The sequence below is a fragment of the Pogona vitticeps genome, chromosome 3 (genome assembly GCF_051106095.1).
Source record: "Pogona vitticeps strain Pit_001003342236 chromosome 3, PviZW2.1, whole genome shotgun sequence".
In the NCBI taxonomy this organism is placed as follows: domain Eukaryota; kingdom Metazoa; phylum Chordata; class Lepidosauria; order Squamata; family Agamidae; genus Pogona; species Pogona vitticeps.
Genome location: NC_135785.1, coordinates 6,826,893 through 6,850,215, shown reverse-complemented (window position 1 = coordinate 6,850,215; position 23,323 = coordinate 6,826,893). Strand labels below are relative to the sequence as shown.

The window sequence follows — 23,323 nt, the reverse complement described above, 5'->3', positions numbered from 1 at the left end:
TCCCTACTCAGTTATGAAAGTCACAGGGTGATCTTGGGCCAGACGTAAGTTTCTCAGCCTGACCCCAACTCACAGGGCTGTTGTGATGATAACGCACCAGGAGGAGAATCATATACTTTGGCTTAAGAGCATCAGAAAAAAAGGCAGGATACAAAGGCATCTTAACAATCAAACAAACAAACCTGCAGATAGTTCTCCAGCCAGATGATTGCCCTCACATCCAACATGTTGGTCGGCTCTGGAAGAGAACAAAACAAACAAGGAGCTCAGAAGCTGAGAAACAAAGGCAAGGTAGCAAATGGAATACTACCCACTCTCTGAGGACACTTTTGGCAAACTGCCCTAACACATATACCAGGCACGTGGTCATCCTGGGTTTGGCCTTCTCAAACCCTCAAGTGGTTCACAATCAAAGCCAGGTTAGTCATCCTGGAAATGAGAGCTGTCCCTGAACTACAGGTAAACCAATGAAATATCCCCTGTGAAGACTGAGTGGGTAGGTTTCCCCTGTATTTTGGATCAGACCAATAACCACACCCACATCTATGTGTAAAATTTACAGTCTTGGTTCAGCCCACCAAGTGACTATGCTGGACTCATAGCACAAAGGTCATGGAGCCAAAAACACTTTCTTCTGTTAGGATCCATTGGCATTCGCCTGCATTGTGCAAGCCTTGAAGCTGAGGACGCAGTTTCTCAAGACTTGAAAATTTAAGAGTTTCTCACATCTCTAGTGGATGAAATAGGCAGATCTGCTGGGCAACAGATGGACTTTTCTGTAGATGTGGGTTTAGGCTAAAGATTAATTGATTTTGCATCCTATGGTTCAATAAAAGGCTATTACATCCGTTCAAAGTACTCAGTGTGGTACAGTGGATAGAGTAACACGCCAGGTCTCAGGAGACCTGGGTTCAATTCCCAAACTCTGCCATGGAAACTCACTGGAGGTGGCAGAAGGGTCGAACAGCTAAAACCACTTCTTAAATACCTAACTTACTTTGAAAACCCTATTAAGAGCATTATAGGTCAGTTCTGACTTGATGGCACATAGAATAAGAACCTAAGAAGAGCCCTGTTGGATCAGGCCAAGGGCTCAGCAAGTCCAGCTCCCTGGATTTCCCTGTGGCCCCACCAGATGCCTCTGGGAGCACATGAGCCAACGAGGGACCTTTCTCCTGATCCCCCTCCCCTGCATCTGGCATTTTGAAGTACCTTCCTTTTAAGCCTGGAGATTAAATATATATATCACCATCATGCCTTGTCACCTGTGATGGCCTTTTCCTCCAGAAATCTGTCCAGTCCCCTATGAAAGGCATCTAGCCAAGATGCCATCACCACATCCTGTGGCAAGGAGTTCCACAGACCAACAAAGAAAGCTGGGTAAAGAAAGATTTTCTTTTGTCTGTTCTCACTTTCCAAACACTCAGTTGGAGTGGATGTCCCCTGGCAAAAACAGATCTGCCCAAAACTGGTTTTGCTTTATGACTGGCCTGTATTTATAGGTTTATATTAAGAGACTCTGGCCTCCTCAGACCCAGAGGAACTTTCTCTCTTCACAGCATTGAGACACATTTGTATGAGATATTTAAGATCATGCTACAGAAGGTATGGATTTACTCTATAAAACCCCAATTATAACTTAAGCATTTAGTCTGTTAAAGTAAAGGTAAAGGTTCCCCTTGACATTTAGTCTAGTCGTGTCCAAAACTAGGGTGCGGTGCTCATCCCTGTCTCCAAGCCGTAGAGCCAGCGTTTGTCCGAAGACCATTTCCGTGGTCATGTGGCCACCATGACTAGACACGGAACGCCGTGACCTTCCCACCGAGCTGGTATCTATTTATCGACTTGCATTTTTAAATGCTTTCGAATGGCTAGGTTGGCAGGAGCTGGGACAAGCAACGGAAGCTCCTTCCATGGTGTGGATTCGATCTTACGGCGGCTGGTCTTCCGACCTTGCAGCACAGAGGCTTCTGTGGTTTAAGCCGCAGCGCCACCATATCCCTTTTTTTAGTACAGTACTAAATTTACACAGTACTAAAGGTCCAGTGCAAACCTTTATTTATTTTCAGTGCAAGCTTAGTTACCTATCAGCACTGCATCATAAAGAACCAAATGTGAATAGAAACAGACATAAATTACTTGAAATTTGATTTGTCCAGGACTAAGAGGTTTAGGTGATGCTTGGAGGCCAAGGGCACTATGAGCTTTGGTGCATTCTCCTCTGCTTTCCAATAAACACCATATTTTCCATTTCTAGACTACAAGCTTGTTCAACTCCTGAATGACATGAACCATAGCCTGGGCCAGCTTTCAAAACTCCCGCTATGTCAAGTTAGCTAGCCACATTCAGATGATCAAATCTCAGCTTTATAATCTCTGCCCAGCCAACTGAAATAAATGGGAAACAAGTGCGGAAACAGGCCAGATACCTACAATTTCTCATAACTTTCCATTATATCTGTACCATGAACTGTCTTAACAGTCAGTTAATGGCTTCCAAACAAGCCAGGGTTGGGAAAGCAGCTTTGAAGCATGGTTTCATATTCTGCCTTGCTCATAACCCATTAACCACATTTTTCTAATTAAGATACAATGATATGCTATGGTTAGAGCCACGGACTAGGACCTAGGAAGTTTAAACTCAAATTACCATGGAAACTCACTGGCAGCGGTGGAACTGGTAAAGCTGCTTTGTAAATATCTCATTTATCCTTGAAAGCCCCATTAAGGTCATCAGAAGTTGGTTCCAACATGACAAAACATAACATAGTTAACTGCAGCTTCTTAGTTCATGCAAAGAGAGGAGTAATGAATTTGGCCAAGAAACTTATATGTAACGTCAGGTGTGTAAACTGAGAGTTGATCACAGCTTCAAGATTATCACTAACCATGATTTGCCTGGCTTCAACAATACAAGACACCGCTTTAGAACTTCTTGGAAATGGACAAGCGAACTGACATGAGGGAGGGAGGGGAGAAAGCATGCGGGCCCATGATGGGGTCCCTCTCCCATCTGGACTAACATGCCAAAGGTGCACAATGCACAGACCCCTTCCTTCCTCCCAGAAGCACACAGAAAAGACTTACCATCAAGCAGGAGGAGGTCAGGCCTGGGGACATCGCAACCAGCAAGACAAAAGGAAGGGGTGGTGGGAAGGAGATAACAAAGAAAGAGGGAAACAGCATGAATAGGGATGGCCCAGTCTGAAGCTGCTTCCACAGCCCTGCTTTTTACAACCTCCTGTGGGAAAGGAGCCGAAACCGGGAATATACCTCACAAAGCATGGCCGGACTGCCCTACTTAACTTCAGCAGTTTTTGACATTTGAACCAAACCAACTGCATGTGATAAAGAGATGATTATAGATTAAATGGATAATGATCAAGACAGTACCCCACCTTATTCCAGGCAGTTTTTTTTTTTACTTAAACCTTTATAGGCATTTAAATTCCAGGCAGTTTAAGATGTTGCACGGGGCAGCCCAGGGTTTTAAGCTGATGCCCAACACTGACTACTCTGGGCTAGTTCTCCTTTTTTCGGCAGACAGATTGTGATTTGGGCAGGGATGTCCAAAGCAAAGCAAAGCATATTGTCTATACACCACCCAATTGCACTTAAAACACTAGAGCTATCCTCACAACGCTACACGCAAACATTATTTGATTAATAAACAGTCGCACAGCTGCAAATATTTCGAGTTCTTGTTCCAGAGGCAAAATCTGCAATCCTTTCAGGTTTGATTGGTGCCATCTGTTTTTGTAGTTATTTTTATAGTTATTTGCTTAATTTGTTCTCACTGTCTTTAGTGTTTCATTTTCATCTCTGCCTGATGTTTTGTCAATTGTAAGCCACACAGAATAGTGCCTTGACACTAACAGAAGCAATAGACAAGATGAATGAATAAATGAATCAAGCTAGCTTGATGTCCACCAGTGCCATCAGTATAGTTTATGGACACAAACTCAAATGCAGCAATATACATGAGACATACCTTGCAAAGAGGGCACGCGCTAAAGCCAATCTCATTCTCCAGCCTCCTGAGAACTCTCTGGAGAGAAGAAACAAAGAACGACGACACCAGATTCTCTGTTAGGCTATAGATTTAGCATGTCGCCTTACCATTCCTAAGGGGTACAAAGATGGATCTCACAGTAGTCTTGGTTCAATTTATTACTTGCGCCCCTTGGCAAAAAAATCCAAAGGGAAAGGCCACAAAGATCCATACTGCCTAGCCGCCACCACCAGCTAATCACAGCCAAGACCAACATCTCAGATCCCATAGAACAGGATGGGGGGGGGGACTCAACTTTGAGTAGGGATCACTTACTTGGTTGTCTGTTGTTGCATCTTTGCATTGAATCCCAGTCCAGCCAGAATGACTGATGCTCTGTAGAGAGGAGGAAGAAGAAGAGTAGATATTGAACACAGTCAGCAGAATGGATGACAGAGGCTTACCTATGAAGGTGGGGACCGATAAAAAAGACCTATGGCACAACTGAGATGACGTATTAAGACATCAGAGCCAGTACAATCATGCCCCTCTCTTAACACTACAGAAACACCTACATTTTCAAAGTCCAATTCGGGCATTACAAATCATGTGCACTGACCAAGAAGGCAGACAATCCCTCTGGCCCTACTCCTCTGCTACTGTTCTATCACCCCTCTATATGTGAAGGATGATAGTTTGAACGGAAGAGCTTCTAACATCATAGGAGATAATGCATTTATTTCAGGTGTACACCACCTTTCTCTCAATAAAGGGATCAGGGCATCTTACAAAATATTTAAAAGATGCATGCAGCTAAAATTATAATAAAGTACAATATGTAAAAAAACACGAGTTAGAGGATAAGGGCTGAAATCTTGTTCCTTAGCATAGAAATGATGACAGTTTTTAGAGTATCTATTTTAATTGTATTTTAATTGTTTTATCTTTTTTATTGTACTGTATTTTAATTGTTGTAAGCCACCCAGAGACCTTTGGGTAGTGTGGACAGCATATAAGTTACATAAATATATAAACAAACAAACAAACAAACTGCAACTAGAGTAGGCCCACTGAACCAAGAGACTAAATATCCCTGGAGTGCTGCTAAATCTGAGAGCATAGGCGGGTTGGCAAGGATACAGTTCCAGTTAACTTCCATAGCCTACGCCATATGGACTCCTACCCTTTGCTTAAGCCTGACTTTCCCTCCGCAAGCTGTTTTCCCATTCATCAGGGGATGAATGAATGAAAGGGGACAAACAGGGTTGAGAGGGATCACATGCTCTGGCGCCGTCTGCAGCCTTGGCCTCAGTGGAAAATTCTCTTCCTCTTGAGGTTAAGACTGCTGGTCCTCCAGGCAAGATTCCAACGAACAGCAGAGCAGACCCTCCCTAACCTGGCACGCTCTCAAAGATGCTGTACTAATCATTACCAGGGCTCTCACCATCTCCAGCCAGCATGATCATTGATTCAGCACATCTGGCTAGTGAAAATCAAGCAGTACCCGTGTGACCAAGAACGCTGGAGAAGGAATCTGCTCTGCCCTTCAGTCTAGTGCCAGATATTCAGGACTCTTTTGTAATACAGTGAGCATCTAAAGTGCTAGTTCAATAAGATCCTAATTCCAAATGAAGAGCACCATCCAACTGCTTTTAAAGAGAGAGAGAATGTGAAAGAGAAACACCCACAGATTAATGGCATGCGGCATCATCAGTGCCAATTCTCTGCCATTTCCTTGTCTAAATACAGCCTTACTTTTGCAAAGCTTGTAACAACAGATAAAACTAATTAGTGTGAAGGAGCCATCAGAAACCATTTTTACAGCAGCTTGGTATGTATCGGAGTGGGGGGCTAGCAAAGTGCAGCTTGAAGGATCCATTTGGGTCCCAATCCCCTTGCTAAAAAATAAAAAAGTAACTTTTGCTACCAAACTGGATCTCATGCCCCCTAGAGGCCTTGGTTTGCCTTTTAAACATCACCCTCCCCACCCAATGCCTATTTAATGTTTGAAAACCCTTACTGAAAAAAAGCAATTTAAAAACAGACTGGGTGAGGGGATTCTATTTACAGTTTAAAGCATGTGCTCAAGAGGTACTGGAGGAATGGGGGCATGATTGCAATTTTGGAATGCACGTTTATGGCAGGTGTGTGTGTGTGTGTGTGTGTGTGTGTGTGTGTGTGTGTGTGTGTGAGAGAGAGAGAGAGAGAGAGACAGACAGACAGACAGAGAGAGAGAGAGAGAGAGAGAGAGAAAATGGCCCCTACACACTCTGATATGGCCTACGCCATGACCAGGGCATGGATATGGAAGAGATCGAGCTTGTACACCTGCATCCTTTTGCCTTTTCTAGATTCCCCCCTTTCTCTTCTCCCTCTTCATCCATGAAATTCAACCTGGAGACACAAGTTACCTAGTGATGGAGGTATGAGTTGATGTTTTGGGGAGTTAGAACACAATTTTAAACATTATAGAAAAATTATCTTGCCACGCACAGAGATGAAAAAGAACAGGAAACCAGCTGGGATGTGGGTTTTCGGAAGAATCCATTTGTCGGTCTTTTCTCCTTCCAGTCTATAGCCCTGTTCCGGCTTCAAGGGCACGTTCTCTGTGCACAACGTGAGGAGCATAGCAACCTCCCTTCCCTCTGTCACTGCTTTCAATATGTGAAAGTACGAAGAGTGGGAGGTTGCAGTATCTGTGTAGGCTCCCCACATGAGCCAACCCTCCTCCTGATGTTTCCATTTTGTGGCTCACATGGATAATCCACATGGATGCAGCAAGCTACTGCATTCTTAGGCTGAAAGCAACCTGGGGCTCAGGGGCGGGCGGGCTGCAGCGCTTCCTTGATTCTGAGTAGAGAACGCACGCTGTAAGAACACCAGACCAGAATCGTTGTATACCATTTTATGCACCCTAGTCATTATTGGAGTTTTTTTATCTGGATCTTGACACAGAAATAATGGCATGCACACATTTTTACCAGATCCCATTAGATAGCTACACTTCCAGTTCCAGGTATCCTTCAGTCTCGAGAGACTAAGGTGTTGTTGTTGTTTAGTTGTGTCTGACTCTTTGTGACCCCATGGACCAGAGCACACCAGGCTTTCCTGTCTTCCACTGCCTCCCAGATTTGGGTCAAATTCATGTTGGTAGCTTTGATGATACTGTCCAACTATCTCATCCTCTGACATCCCCTTCTCCTCTTGCCTTCACACTTTTCCAAAATCAGGGTCTTCTCCAGGGAGACTTCTCTTTTCATGAGATGGTTAAAGTAAGGTAACATGCTCTGAATACGTAGAGCTCTTGGAACAGCATCTAGTGTGGCAGAGAAGGCCAATTCAGGAGTGACCATCCTGTCCACACTGAAGACAAATACAATCTGTCCCCTGTCCAGCTCCATGGTTTTGCTGGTTTCGGGACTGCCTCTTTGCCTCGGCCTGCTGGACAAGGGTGTCTTCAAATTGGGAGAGGCCGTGATGCACCGCCTGCCTCCAGGCTGAGCGCTCAGAGGTCAAGGTTTCCGATTTGTTGAGGTCCATTCCTAAGGCCTTCAGATCCCGCCTGCAGATCTCCTTGTATCGCAGCTGTGGTCTCCCTCTGGGGTGATTTCCCTGTACTCATTCTCCATACAGGAGATCCTTTGGAATCCGACCATCAGCCATTCTCACGACATGCCCAAGCCAACATAGATGTCACTACATGTGTGCTGGAAATTTATACTGGACAATCCTAAACAGAGTACAGGTCGACAAAGCATCACTTGAGGGTAAGATTGTTTTCATGGTCTCTGCCCGCACCGTGTCAAAAAATGGGAGAGCAAAACATGTCCTTTCCAACATGATCTGAAATGAGGAGTTCCTCCCAGCCTTCAAAATTAAAACAAACCCAACCCAACCCGAAACTGAATTTGTGAAACCAGAAATGGCTGGGCTTTAAAAGAAATCTGTTATGGTTTCCAGTTTTTCTTTTAAAATCACATTTTTGAGATGGGTCCTGGATCATCCAAAGTTGCCCACCCCCAAAACAGATCCTCCTCTTACCTCGCTGGGGCCTTGTCTGCTTCAATCTCTTCCAGCCTAGCATAGATTTCAGACAACCGGGCGCCTTCTGTGCCTTCTGCCCTGAAACAGGACAGAGGAAGAATGTGACAGTCCGCCCACGGCAAGGAAAAGGCCAGCTCTGCATCCGAGGATGCCCCTCTCCTAGCTAGCTGGGCCCGGGCCGGGCGCCGCGAGACAAGAGTTACCTTCCAGAATTGACCTTGGCTGTTAACTCCTTCTCTTCCTTCAGCAAACTTTCCCGGGTGGTGTCACACTCCAGGACGCTCTGCAGGGCTGGCGTGTCATCCCCCGCCACTTCCTGCTCCACGTGAAGAATGCTAATGTGCGAGGGGATGCGCAAGCTGCGGCTCGCAATCATCTTCAACAAGGTGGTTTTGCCCAGTCCATTCCGGCCCACCAGGCCATACCGCCGGCCATACGCCAGGTTCAAATCGGCACCTGTGAGGAGGACCCTAGAACAACAGGAACCAGCAGGCCTTTAGGAAATCCAGATCATGGTTCAGTGTAAAACATTTCAATAAAAGAGAATAAGACTTGAGTAACAATGGACTAAGCAAACCCAATTGGAGTTAGGTACATTAGCCACAGCAAACTCTCTATGACAGATTAAAAGCCCAACATAAAATGTACTCTGCATGTCACCAAAAGGCCATTCTTTAGATGGAGTCTCCCAACCAAGGAAGCCTCCCCCCCCCAGTCACCACTGTGTTGCTTTTCCAAATGTTGCCACTACCCAAAGTGCCTCCAGGAAATATCTGAATATATGGGGGTGGGCAGTGGGGTGGGTGGCTCATCCTGGATTGGTTTAAGGAAGACACTTTAATGCTTTTCTAGATGCTTTGTATTTTGGTCACACTGGGAAGTGCTGATGGGGACTGAAATAAAAAAGATTTGCAAAGCCAAAATGGGCTTACATCTGGAGTACACGGACCTTCATATCTTGAGATCCCAAGCAATGCAGACCTTTAAAAGCTCTGTATTGTGAGCAGATGTAGACGGAGAAATAAGTGTTCCACTAGCAGCAGCAGCATTAAAACAAGATTTAGCCTCCTGTTCAGTGTCTGCTCTATTTTAAGTATTAATTAAAATAATTACATCCCAATCCTCACACAACCAGATAGGCGGGATATAAATAAAATAAAATAAAAAAATAAAAAATAAAAAATAAAAAAATAATAAATAAATAAATAAATAAATAAATAAATAAATAAATAAATAAATAAATAAATAAATAAGTCTGTCTGTCTGTCTGTCTGTCTCTCTATCTCTATCTCTATCTCTCTCCAAGGGGAGGAGATTTCATGGTCTGGGTGCTTGGATTACAGCGTTAAAGTTACCATTTTGTTAAATGGTATTCAATCAATTTGAACAGTTCTAAAACATTTCAAATTGTACATTGTTTTAAGAGATCCTGCCTCGAGATTTGTATTTATATAAAATAAAAAAATTCTATATATATATATATATATACAAATCTATATCTACAGTTGTGTTCAAAATTATTCAACCCCCAATGCTGTAAAGGGGTTTAGGGACTATAGTGTACATTTGGAATTGTATTCAGAATGAAATCCTACAAGGACGTTTTAAAGAACCAAATGCAACTAAAATAACATCAATTGTTTATGTAATACAGTAGTAAATGTTTCTTTTGTGGTTTCTTCATTGCCACAATTATTCAACCCCTTAAAGACTACCACTCTGAAGAAGAGAGGTTCATTCAGGTGTTTTCGATCAGGTATTGAAAACACCTGTGGATGTCACAGAGCACCAATCAAGCATAATAAGCACCAATTAGGCAGCTTTAAAATGACTGTGATACTCAGCTCCTTCTAGACATTTACTGGTATGGTTACAAACATGGTGAAGTCAAGAGAATGGTCCAGGAAGACAAGAGAAGAGGTGATTTGTCTTCACAGGAAGGGCAATGGCTATAAGAAGATTGCAAAGAAGTTAAACATACCAAGAGACACCATAGGAAGCATCATTCACAAATTCAAGGCAAAGGGCACTGTTGAAATGCTACCTGGTCATGGAAGAAAGAAGATGCTGACTTCGACTGCTGTGCGCTACCTAAAGCGTAGAGTGGTGAAAAGTCCCCGTGTGACTGCTGAGGAACTGAAAAAAGATTTGTCAGATGTGGGTATAGAAGTTTCAGCTCAGACAATAAGGCGCACACTGCGTAATGAAGGTCTCCATGCCAGAACCCCCAGGCGCACCCCTTTGCTGTCTCCCAAGAATAAGAAGAGTCAACTGCAGTATGCCAAAAGTCATGTGGGCAAACCACAAAAGTTGTGGGATAGTGTTCTGTGGACTGATGAAACAAAATTAGAACTGTTTGGGCCCATGGATCAACGCTATGTTTGGAGGAGGAAGAACAAGGCATATGACGAAAAGAACACCTTGCCTACTGTGAAGCATGGCGGAGGGTCAATAATGCTTTGGGGCTGTTTTGCTTCTGCAGGTACAGGGAAGCTTCAGCGTGTACAAGGTACCATGAATTCTCTTCAGTACCAGGAGATATTGGATGAAAATGTGATGCAGTCCGTCACACACCTGAGGCTTGGGAGACGTTGGACCTTTCAACAGGACAATGATCCCAAGCATACCTCCAAGTCCACTAGAGCATGGTTGCAGAGGAAAGGCTGGAACATTTTGGAGTGGCCATCGCAGTCACCATACTTAAATCCGATTGAGAACCTCTGGTGGGACTTAAAGAAAGCAGTTGCAGTGTGCAAGCCTAAGAATTTGACTGAACTGGAGGCTTTTGCCCATGAAGAATGGGCGAAGATACCCGTAGATCGCTGCAAGACACTTGTGTCAAGCTATGCTTCACGTTTAAAAGCTGTTATAACTGTAAAAGGATGTTGTACTAAGTACTAAGATTGAATGTCACTTGGGGGTTGAATAAAAACTAATAATGATGTGAGCACAGAAAAGACATTTGTGGTTATTTCATTATAAACTTAAGGTTATATTTCTCTGACCTACAAGTGCCTCTTTCATGTAAATGTAAGCAAGATGACTGAATGATCAAAATCAATGTCAAAATGGCCAAAACATTCAATTTCAGTGGGGGTTGAATAATTTTGAACACAACTGTATATCTCTATCTCTATCTCTATCTCTATCTCTATCTCTATCTCTATCTATCTATCTATCTATCTATCTATCTATCTATCTATCTATCTATCTATCTATCTCTATATCTATATATCTATATATATATATATATATATATAAATCTCAAGGCAGGATCTCTTAAAACAATGTACAATTTGAAATGTTTTAGAACGGTTCAAATTGATTGGATACCATTTAACAAAATGGCAACTTTAACGCTGTAACCCAAGCACCCAGACCATGAAATCTCCTCCCCTTGGAGGCTCAACCGGTGCCAATGCTGGCATCCTTTTAGCATCAAGTCAAACCACACTTATTACAGCCTATGGGGCTTGAGGGTGGTGGCCTGTGCGGGCATGAAGGCAATGGTTGTAATGTTTTAAATTAGCATTTTAAACTGTCCAACGATGATGATGATAATAATAATGATAATTTTAAACTGTTTCAAAGATGTTATGTTTATAAATTGCTTTATACAATTCCGTAGCATCATCCTGAGATCTTGTGATGCAGGGATGGCTGTAAATGGTTTCAACCAACCAACCAACCAACATAACCTAAACATGGCATGATCTCCAGTCTCTAATCCCTGCCTGTAGGGACTCACCGCTCACCAAAGGACACATCAAAGTTTTCAATGCGCACATCGTAGGATTTGTTCTTGCCCGACGTCTCCAGCCGAGTCTCCTTCTTGCTAGCAGCTTGGCTGGCCGTCGCCTCTTCGAGTACCCTGTCGCCGGGCACGAAACAGGAAGGGCCATTAACACAAAGGAAAGAAGCTTCCCAAGCATCAGGCCAGCAGATCTCAACAGGCCAGGAAGCCTGTTTTTGGGACCCTTCAACTTTGGACTCCACCTGGGGGCTCAGTGGACAGACCAGTCCCTCCAAAAAAAAAGGGGGGGGAACCAACTTCCGAAACTTATATGTGCCTGTACTCTACAGCAGCCATTCTCAACCCTTTTCTGACCATGGCCCTCGTAGGAGTTCTTCTCAGGTTCCAGGAACCCCCATCGAGAATGGCTGCTCTACAGCCATATCAGGTTGAAACCACTTTAATTGCCAGCGTTCCATCTGAAGCAACCTGGCATCTGCTCTCCAACGAGGTGCACTGTAGTTCAGGAGAAACAGGGAACTGAAACTACCTCATACTCTCAGACACCCAAGCATGATGTGTTGGCCTAGGACACAGGAGATCTCAGTTTAAACCCCCTGCTCAGCCATGTAAATTCACTTGGGGCGTGGAACTGGTAAAACGACTCCTTAAATATCTCACTTACCCTGAAAGCCCTCTTAGGGTAGCTATAAGTCAATTCTGACTTGACGGCACACAACAAAAACATACTCCTAAGATAGAAACGCTCGCAAGCTAGAACACTGTCCTTCTGCCTGATAAGCTTTCTATAAGCAGGAAATGGTTTGGTATGGAGAAGTATTCCATCATCCTGAGATCCACCACCTCCTGAGATCCAGAACCCTTCTAGCCTGTCCAGACAAGAGTGACCATTTCAGAAGCTGCTCTCCAGTTGATATAAAGAAACACCACTTCAAAATCAAGGGCCAGGGCTACCTAAGGCAGGAGGATTAAGTAGAAATTAGGACTTCAGCTGCCTTTGGCCCAATCTATGGAAAAGCACAGGTACCAACTGCACGTAAGAGATGGTCTTGAGTCAGCATCCTTAAAATACTGGCTTTCCCTGCAGCTAAGATAGAGACACGTTGCAGCATGGGGGGCTGACCTGCAATTTAGGATTTGGTCACGGGGTGTGTGTGTTCAAATTCTAGCACTAGGTAGGATGAAAGTGATGTGGTGGAGTTTAAAGAGATATATGAAGTCTCTCTAAGAGGGACATTTTTATGCCAAGCATACAAAGAACTGCCCAATACCATTTATATCTACTGAGGAGTACGCCCTCATAAAATACCCACCCCACCTGCAAAGCACAGATCAGTCTGAGCTACAGCTTTACGGGTTGCAAAGCACAGTTCACGTTTATGCAGGCTATTTAAAATTTAAATGTCTTTAAATGCTAAATATCAGCAGAAGCTTGCAGGTGAGAAGGGCAATCCCTGTGGGATCTCACAGGCTAGATTTTCCATCCCTGTCCAACAGCCCAGCATAGGACACCCGCTTCTGAAGACTACTGAATTATCCCTGCAGACACCTGGGGAAACATTTTGAAGTACAGGGGTGCCTCGCTTAGCGATCACTCCGTTGAAATCGCTTTGTGATGGACTTTTGGCCATCACTGAAGCGATAGCTTAGCGATGGCCCCTATGGCTAAAATTCGCTTTGTGATGATCACGGGAAGCGATCATGGCAAAGTGAACTTTTTTAAACAGCTGATCGGCGGTTCCAAAATGGCCGCCACAAAAACAAAATCGCCACTGCTGTTTTGTCTCGCTTTAGAGGCACCCAAAATGGCTGCCGCTATGGAGGAATTTCGCTTTAAGTTTTTAGCCCATAGGAACGTATTAAACGCATTTTAATACGTTCCTATGGGCTTTTTAATATCGATTAGCGATTAAATCACTTAGTGATGTTTTTTTGGGAACGGATTAACATCGCTAAGTGAGGCACCACTGTAGTCACGTATTAAAAGAATACGCAAAGAATCTACCAAAGCCCAATTTGGGGGGTTTCTTTTCTTCTTCCTGCTCCAACCTACCACTGATTCAAAAGTCTCCTGGCCAACATTCCCTCTAATTTTCAGCTCTGCTGGGTGGGGCTCAGCCCTATACCCGCATGACTTGGCCCCCCTCACTCACTATAGGTGCACAGAAGAGGAACGCTGTGCTCCCTGTGCAGCTTAAGAGGGAATCTTGCTCCTGTCAGACAAGAAAAACACAGCAGCCAAATGGGATGCAGTTGAAGCAATGAAGGGCTTTTGTCAGTCCAAATCAACTGCATGAATTCTGCTAGAACTTTTAAGATGTGATACACAACGCTTCTATAGGGTGAGTCTTCTCTCCCCCCCCCCCCCCGGGCAGGAAACTCTGTCAACACACCACAGCACTGTCACAACCTGCAGCCTGGAGCCGCACATGAGCACTGCTTAGCTTTCCCTTATCTGAAGTTAATGTGCAGATGAACTGCCCCTGTTATACAGGATCAGCGGGAAACTATATCAAACATTGGGGTCAGACGTTATACAAGTTCCTGTTTTTAAAAGCAGCCAAACAATTCCAGTTTCCTTACAGTCTTCTGGCTTCATGGGTCCATTCACCTGGTTGGTATTTCCTCCACCCTGCCACCACCGCTCAAGAACCCAGCCTTCCTAATTTGGCACCATCTAGAGGTAACTACCACTCCCATGATCCCCAAGTCACCCATGTGGTATGGGGGCTTGGAAGGCTTCTTCAGCAATTCCCCAAGAGAATCGATCCCAACAGCAAGACACTCAACAAATGGTGACAGTACTGTTGACAAGACTTGGTAAACCATGCTTCCAGTTTCACAGTGATGTTCCCTCCACCAGCCTGGCTCTAACGAATGAAGACCCAAGCCCTCCGTGCTCAAAAGTCACGTAGCAACTTCCATACTCACAGGGGGTTGCCAGACTTGGTGGCATCTCGCTCCTGCTTCTTGATCTGCTTTGCTTTGATGCGAGCTTCTGCTTTCTCCAGCTTCTTGGTATTCACCATCTGCAGCACAGAAGACCGCAAACATCAGAAGCGCTCATCATCTCCAAAAGAAACAGCTCACTTGCTTGGGCCAGCAGCCCCTGCTGAATTCGCTGGCCTGATTATTTCACTTACTACAATATTTATCTCCTGCTCCAGGTCTAAGGATCTCATGGGGAGGTACAAGCAAATAACGATGTGATGACCCCATTTCCATTCAACAACAACACACTGTAGAGTGGGACACACTGGATCGGCAAAACAGGACCCAACAGCCACATGCAGATCCTATGACTGTCTTGGCAGCCCCAGCTTCTCCGGATGCCCTCCCCGTTGCTTATTTTTCTTATTTGGCCCAAAATGTCTTTCTCCTTGCTCCTGGAGGCCTCTTAAGAATGGCAGTTTTGTGGTAAAACAGTGGCCAGCACCAACTAAACTCCTGAAACTCAAAAAAGCATAATCTCTTCTGAAATAAAACAGAGACGGTAATGAAACAGGAAGCGTCCAAAGCAGGAGACAACTTGGGTGGATCTGGGAACAATTTTAACTTTTTGCTTCCTGAAGCATCCCAGAGCTGCAAAGATGACAGAAGAAGGAAGAGGAGTGTAAAAGTATGAGGAGGACTTTCAGATTCAAAAGGTATCCCCCAAGTCCTGGAGGCCCTCAACAGCAGCCATTCACCCTCTCTCTCTTTTTGCCACAAAACCAGCCTTCATGAGCCATGGATCATCTCAGGGCAGCAATTAACCCATCCCTGCTTTCAAGAGTCCGAGGATCCCTGCCACTCCCGCAGTACCACCTGAGCTGCTTTTAGCCAACAATCACTCAGGCCTTTCAGCTCTGAAATTCACTTACCGAATTCTGGTCTCTCTTCAGCAGCAGCCCCGGCAGCATTTCCAAGCCGGACTCTGTAAGCAAAGGGAGACAGTGAAACGCCCAGCCCAGCAACACCTAACATCAAGAGAAATCCCTTCCCTGCTGGAAGGGAAGGGAAGGCTGGAAAGAGGGATGGGGTGACTGGAAACCTTTGTTCACGGACTCTCTTCCACTTCACTTGCCCTTTCACAGTGCCTGAACTAAAATAAGAACAGCTTTTTCTAACTTGGTTGATGGCCATGGTGGCTGGAGAAGAAGGGAGGTGCCAGCCGAAACATCTGGTGAGCCAATCACGCCCTCAGTCCTGACTTAAACTGAGTTGCATGACCTTTGCTTTGAGGTACAAGGGTCAATATATTGTGATTCAGATGCCTGTACCATATACAGTCAGTCCCAGCATTTCACTGATACAGTTCCATTTTATATAATGGATACTCCAGAGCAGTGTTCCTTAACCTCTCTATTCAGGTGTGTTGGGTGCAGCTCTCATCACCCCATGCTCCCTTACAAGTGCAAACCAATGCATGTTTTCTCAGGAGCAAAGTTCACTGAATTCAGTGGGGCCTGCTTCCAGGTAGTGTCTACAGTAATTCATCTCCCTGGCCAGTATGGTTGATGGCAAGGGATCATGGGTGTTGTAGCTCAAAGATAGAGGTGTGCCATTTGTTTTGTTTGCTTTCCCCCCCCCCTTGGAATTCTCGGAACTCCAGTCCACAAAAACACACCTGCAGACGTCTTCATTTCACTCACCTGAACAAGCCTTCTTCTAGGACAGTGGTGTCGAACTGTGGCCCTCCAGATGTTCTTGGCCTTCAACTCCCAGAAATCCTGGCCAGCAGAGGTGGTGGTGAAGGCTTCTGGGAGTTGAAGTCCAAAAACATCTGGAGGGCCACAGTTCGACACCACTGTTCTAGGACTTTGTTTTCTGCTGCAATGCTTCCTGGGAGGAAGCTGCACAATGTTTCCATGGGAGCAAGTCTCCGTGATAGGCAATGAATCATGAAGGGCATCATGAAGGGCCACGAGACTTCGATCCCCAGGAAGCATTGCTGAAGCTTCCTCCCAAGGAGTATCATAGCAGGAAGTGAAGGCCTAGGAGGAGGACTCAGTCTTGTCAAGGTGAGTGAAATGAAATTCTCAGCAGGTCTGTGCTTGTTAGTTGGAACTCCCAGAATTGTCTTGTAAATTCTGGGAGTTGGAGTCTAAAAAACCAAATGTCACACCTTTACACAAAATGTTTGAAGGGTTCACATTCTCCCACCCCGTGTTTAGACAAAACTCAAGTTCCACTCTGTGTGTGGACACAATGATTTTCATTACAACTAAGTCAGTAAACCTGATAATAGGGAGATGCAGAAATTGAGAAATGCAGAGTCAGAATCACCTTGAGGTTAGATCCTCAGACCTGTTGCTGTTAGGCTAAGAATATATTTTATCTGAGACAGTTTTACCTTGTTCTTTTCCCAGACAGACTTCCAAAACAGCTTACAAATATCAGAAATAGCACAGCTATGCTAATAGTCTTATGATTAGAAAAACACACAACACAAAAGGAAAAGGGGATAGGGAAAACAAAACTCAGGCACTTGAAGTCAAAAAACAGAGGCTACAACTTTGAGGGGTTATAAAAAGCTTTGATGGGTTTAGAATTACACAATTTGGGAGATAACCCTTCAGGAGCTTCTAGCAACCATAACTAAATGAAATCTCCATGAACAGTGGCTGGGAGAAAGAAGAACAAGATCATTCTTTCTGTGCCCCCACTGAAAGGCATCTGGCTGGTCACTATTGGAAGGGGGAGGCTGGATCAGATGAGCCGTTGCTCTGATCAAGGAGGGGGTCTTCTCTGGTTTTGGAGAGTACAGGTATATTAGGCTATGCCTGCCAGTATTACTCACCGCAACTATCAGTGATCTGAGAAAGCTGAATTGGGGCATCTAAGAGCAGCTGCCTGTTGGCCTGCACATTTTCGCTGTCCCTGCCAGGAAGAAAAAAAGAGAATTAATTAAAGACCCCCACCTGGAAATGGTGTCTCCTACACAGTCGTCATAAATCCCTCTCCTATTTCAAATAAAGGTATCATCATGACAACAACCTTATAGGCTCCCGTCCTGCCTTGCAACCCAGGTAAACAAAGGAGAAAGCTTAAACAAGTGTGTGGACAATGTAGAAGAGTAATTTTTGTGGCCCCAAATTATTGGCCGTGCTGAGTGGTGGACAAAAGATACAGTGCAGAAACCACAGCCTGCGAGGGCTCAGTGTTTCTATGGGGCGACTGGGCTTCCGAAATCCCACCAGCATAAAGGTTCTTAAGAGAATCTGAAAACCCATCATGGCATCAAAATGTTACAATCTCGCCACTGGGTCAAATCCTTTGTGCTTGTCCTTGGAAGGAGGCACCCAAGGCCAACATCAGCTGAACGAAACTTACAAGTGAAGGGTGTTGTACATCCGCTGGCAGATCGCGCGGATGTCCTCATCGTCTTTGGAGTCTCTGGACACATCCTGCAGGAGTTCCCCAACTGCTTCAAACAGATCGTCCACTGACTCGAAGTCCGAGCTGCCACTGTGCAGGACTCCTACCAAGGAAATGCATGACATGCCTTCAAAGCCAAACAAGACCAACCAGGCTGCTAGTCAGCAACATCTTCAGAAGTGCAAGAAGATTCAAAACTGCCTGTTCAAATGACCTGCTGTGAAATCTCCTTGCCATCAGTCCTGGCCACACTCCCTTGTGCTTTTTCTGATACTGTCAATGTGGAGTGAAACGAGATGTCCAGGGGCCTTCATCTACTGACTCTTATAGCCCAAGGCAACTGTAGTACTCTAGATTTTTCATGCCTTAGAACTCCCATCACTCCTGTCCAAGATATGCAATGGTAAAGAATTCTGGGAGCAGCAGTACAAAAAGCTCTCAACAGTCACAGCTGACCAAGGCTAATACAATTAAATTCGCCAAAATGGTGCCCATGTTCCAGCATGTAAGTAGAAACCAGCACCCGTCCTATAGCACCAAGCAGTAAATACTGCCCAGCTGCCAGCTGTTAAAAGATTGTGATCAAATCACAGTTAATCTCTACATTTGAGTTGTTGTTTTTTTAAATACAGGAACACATCGCCACTCTGCCATCCAAATCTCTGTCTGTAGAAAAGGAGTTTTCTTGCCCATCTTAGAAGTGATACAGCAAATATTTTTACCAGAAAAGAAATGAGTCTGGAAAGCGACAAGAAAGACAGAGGATAATTGTGAGGAAATACCCGAGACAAAAGGTGAACCTCAAGTTCATCTCCAAGATATTTAATTTATAGAATGGAAAAATGCCTAGCATGTTTCAACAAATATGGTACAAATCTGCATAAAATGTACAATAGATTTTTTTACTTTAAACAGCACAAGTCTTTAAAAGCTATAAAGGTTTACTAAAAATGTTGTGCATATTACATCTTCACAATAACTCTTTTGAGAAATAAGCACATATCATGTGGATGAACACATTTTGATCTCCTTAGGCAGATGTACCGCTTGCTGCTCACCTTCATACCTTGCAGTTCTAATTCTCAAAGGCATGGAAGCTGGTTGATCCAAGTTCTCCTATTCGGTAGGGATTTCAGGTTTTTATTCAGCACAAGTAAAATTTGACTTGGACAAGTTTCAGGGGAACAAACCCTAATCCTCATCTACATCTAGGTATCTTTTCTATGTCATTTTTAAGCACCCAAAATAAGTATGGTGGGAACTCTATCTAAAAGTTTCCACCCTCTTTCCCTGCAAAACAATGCAGCAGCTTGTTCCATTACAGCGAGAGACAGGAGGAACAGCCAGAAGAATGTGTGGATTATTTGAATGACAAGCTAAAAAGGGAATTATAAGAGATATTGACATCAAGGGGACTATGTTACATACTACTCAAGTAAAGACTTCTATGCATTTACTCTTACTATCCAGGTGGTTAAACAATGTGAGCATTTTCCCCTCTTGCTTTCATAGTGCGGATCTAAGTTGCAACACTGACCATGAAAACTAAACTAAGGAGTTTCCAAAGAACTGAGAAGTGGTTATTTTTTGCCAAGTAAAAGAAACATAGTCTTGATAAGAGGGCTCAGCTTTCTGTGATGTATTCTTCCCTAGTGCACACACCACATCTGTTTGAAAAATAGACTCCTTTCTAGGCCTTAGGTGATCAGAGCCTGCAAAAGTTTTCCAGCAGAAAGCCCCTGGAAGTAAGGAAGAAAGCAAGAAAGTGGGAAAGACACAGCAAAGTATTTTGTCATTTGGTAACTTGGAAGTACTAGCCGACAGAGGAAGAGATCGAAGACTCTGGGGACGAGGCAATTTGCCATGGCTTTGCATATTTGTCTTGAAATAAATCCAGCTGAATTCAGGGGAATTTAAAAACATTTAGGACTGAGGTACAAATCACATGAATACAACACTATGTAAGATGCTCAGCTGAGGATCATGAGACAAGCAACTCCTAAGAACAATTTCATACAGTACAATCTGTTAAGTACTTGTGTGCCATGTTAGATACAAAGTGCATACAAGCATATTCTTTTCCATGCTTGTTGCTTTAAAATACACAGATGACTCTTTCCACGTCATCACTCAGATTCTGTTGAAAGGCCAAGAGTTTAAAAAAAAACATGAGCATGCACTTCCTTAAATATATATATATACATACATACAAAACTTCTTTAGAAACAATGAGAAATCATACACACAGTCCATGAAGGGGCTTCATAACTGACAGTCTGAGATTTATTACAGCCTCTGTCACAGAACATGAATGGTAGGAGAAATGGATCTGTCATCTGGCCCATAAGTCTCTCTACCGTTTGCCATGGAACACAATCAATATTTTTGTTCCGCACTAAAGTCTTGTATAGACTGGAAGGAAGCACAGGTAGTACACACTCAAAATACATGCTTGTGGTTAGGAACAACTTGTTAAGCAGGACACCAATTAAGTGCTTAATGAACCATGGGTTAAAAATGCATATGCTTTTTTTCTTCTACTGAAGGATTTCACTTATGAAGGGCACAGCTGCCAGGAACAAGCATTTGCCCTTCCAGTTCCTGAACTTGAAAGTCCCAGATGTCCTTGGACGACAACATCCCAAATCGTGATCCAAGAACATCTGGGGCCCCAAATACAGAAACCTCTAAAAGACAATGCTTTGAGGAAATGTTTGCCCAGCTTAGGCCGGTTTCTTGTACATCCAAAGGCAGTATCCAATTTCTAACAGTAGATCTATCGAATCCAACTGATGAACGGTGCGTCAATGCTAATTGTGTAAATATCGTACTGAGTCCACGGAACTAGCCACAGCATAGTGGCCTATTCAGAGCCCGTGATTTCCATTAGAGATGACTCTCCAAACATCACTCCCCTGAACTTATTAAAATATTCTAAACTTGAAGCAAGCGCTGGCATTTTAAGCAAAGCGGCCGGCAGGCTTATAGGTCCTAACTTGAATCATTATCTGCCACAGCAATAGAGCGCCTATAAATCTGTCTTTTCCGGTGCTCTCACCTTGAAAAAGTCCTTCTGGACTGAATGGACATGAAAGACGAATTAAGCAGGATCTCTGGCTTTTGATTTCCCTATTTTGAGGCCATGGGCGGATCATTTCCCACCTTGCATCCCTTTCTCATTATGTCTGAGGAACCCGCCTGGTCCATGAAAGCTCACACGGACACGTGGAGCTCTCTCTCTCTCTCTCTCTCTCTCTCTCTCTCTCTCTCTCTGTGTGTGTGTGTGTGTGTGTGTGTGTGTGTGTGTGTGTGTGTGTGAGAGAGAGAGAGAGAGAGAGAGAGAGAGAGAGAGAGAGAGCTCTCACATGGACACGTGTAGAGATTTGTGTGTGCGTGTGTACACATACAGTACATATACGTGACTCTTTAAGGGGTTGTCTTTTTAAAATTTGTTTCTTTTATTTCTATCCTTTTTAATATATTTTTTACCACCTTTTCTACGAGGGCCACCGGGGGGGGGGAAGGGGCCCCGAGAGGACCCTAGGAGGCGAGGGACAAAGGAAGGAGTGGGGGGGGGGGGAGAGAGAAAGAGAAAAGGAAAACCTGTTGGGCTTTCTTTAAAAAGAAAGCAAAAGGGGTAAATAAAAAATACACATACACAACCCCCCTCTGGCCTGAAAGGCTTAATTAAAAGTAGGAAGGGGATTTTACTTCAGAGCCTGAGAGACCGCCGCTTCGTGGGGCCGACCCCGAGGGATGGGGAGGGAAAGAAGGAGAGACCGGGGGGGGGGCTTCCAGACGGCTTTGCCGTCCCCCCCCCCCGGTCTCTCGCCGCCTCAGCCCCGCCACCACGCCGGGGCAGGTTCGAGCCTCCCGGGAGGAGGAAGGGAAGGGAAGCCTCTCGCCCGGCCCTCGACCCTCGTCCCAGCTCCTCAGCCTCACCGGTCACGTAATCGAACATCTCCCCGTCGAGTTCCGGGAACTCCCTCCGCAGGATGTCCGCGCAGGAGGCCGCCATCGCCGCCCGGCCGCTGGGCCTCTCTGGTGGGCCCCGCCGCCGCTGCCCGGCCTGCCCCTCACGACGACGACGCCCCCCGCGCGGGGCTTGCTGGGAAACGTAGTCCGCGGCTGAAGGAGGACACGACGGCGGCCACAACAAGGGCCTCCCCCAAGGGTGCCTTCGCTCGGGCGCAAAGGACGCCGGGAAGGAGCAGGGAGGGTTCCCTCGCGCAGGCGCGAAATGGCGCCCGTGAGGGGAGCGGGAAAAAGGAGAGGGTTTTGTGTGGAGGCGGGTGGAATGAAAGGCTTCAAACTGGCGTTTAGCAGTTTTGCTTATAATAAATGATCGTATGGAGAGTTGGCCTCCATGGTGGTTAAAGAGCAGGTGGCGTGGAGCCTCCATGGTTCAAGGCAGTGTATCTCTCCCTCAGACTCCTCATGGGATACAGTGTTTTGTCCTTTGTCCCGCCACCCCCACTTTTGGGGGGCCAACAAGCTGAAATACAGCGAGGTCTACTGACCAACAATTAAAAAAAAAAAAACTACAGTACAGTGGTTCCCAACCTAGGGTCACCTCAGTGTTCCTGGACTGCAACTCCCAGAGACCAAGGCCAGCAGAGCTTGTAGTGAAGCCTTCTGGGAACTGTAGTCTTAAGAACACCTGGGTGACCCCAGGTTGGCCACTATGTCGTGCTTATTCAGTTTAAGCCACTAGATGGCAGCACTCGGCTTTACTAAGTAAATTACCGGTACTAATTGCTGTGTGCTTGTGGACTTTTTTCAAAGAAGTTTGAAAACAATATGTTACGAAGGAGGTGTATTTTTATTGTCTTTATATTGTATTGTTATGTATTTTTCTGTTGCAGAAACGTTGGTATGGTAATTGTCTATTTTAATATTTTGGGGTAGAAAACAAAGGGAATGAATGTTTTGGCTCTGAAAATCAACACTAGGAGCTACGCACAGTTTTGGTTAGAAGTGTAGCTGCGACTACCTTTGAGTCTTTAAGTGGATCAGTCCTTAGAACTTGGCACAGTTATTAAATGAGACTGCCTTTAAATGCCACTTTAGTCCTTTTTAAGGAGAAGGTTGGAATATAAATATTTTCTCAAGCCGAAACATGCCCCGTTTCTTTCACTCTTTCCTCATAGGGCTTGGTTAAAAAAAATATTTTA

General features: G+C 44.7%; 1 protein-coding gene across 2 annotated transcripts in view; it reads right to left on the bottom strand.

Moving 5' to 3' along the window:
• Nucleotides 1–22,243, bottom strand: part of ABCF3 (ATP binding cassette subfamily F member 3) — a 36,214-nt gene extending 13,971 nt beyond the window's left edge. Inside the window, exons 1-12 of one of the 2 annotated variants that reach the window (XM_072996296.2) lie at nucleotides 22,092–22,243; nucleotides 18,105–18,252; nucleotides 17,572–17,651; nucleotides 15,653–15,705; nucleotides 14,721–14,818; nucleotides 11,784–11,906; nucleotides 8,239–8,505; nucleotides 8,033–8,113; nucleotides 4,328–4,387; nucleotides 3,992–4,048; nucleotides 3,088–3,110; nucleotides 183–238 (exon numbers count right to left, since the gene is read on the bottom strand). In XM_072996296.2, the coding sequence (XP_072852397.2) occupies nucleotides 183–238; nucleotides 3,088–3,110; nucleotides 3,992–4,048; nucleotides 4,328–4,387; nucleotides 8,033–8,113; nucleotides 8,239–8,505; nucleotides 11,784–11,906; nucleotides 14,721–14,818; nucleotides 15,653–15,705; nucleotides 17,572–17,651; nucleotides 18,105–18,252; nucleotides 22,092–22,167 (1,122 nt within the window). In that variant the 5' untranslated portion in view covers nucleotides 22,168–22,243. The remainder of the gene's footprint in view (nucleotides 1–182; nucleotides 239–3,087; nucleotides 3,111–3,991; nucleotides 4,049–4,327; nucleotides 4,388–8,032; nucleotides 8,114–8,238; nucleotides 8,506–11,783; nucleotides 11,907–14,720; nucleotides 14,819–15,652; nucleotides 15,706–17,571; nucleotides 17,652–18,104; nucleotides 18,253–22,091) is intronic. The other variant, XM_020815765.3, reaches the window with a different exon arrangement.
• Nucleotides 22,244–23,323: the final 1,080 nt, after the last annotated feature.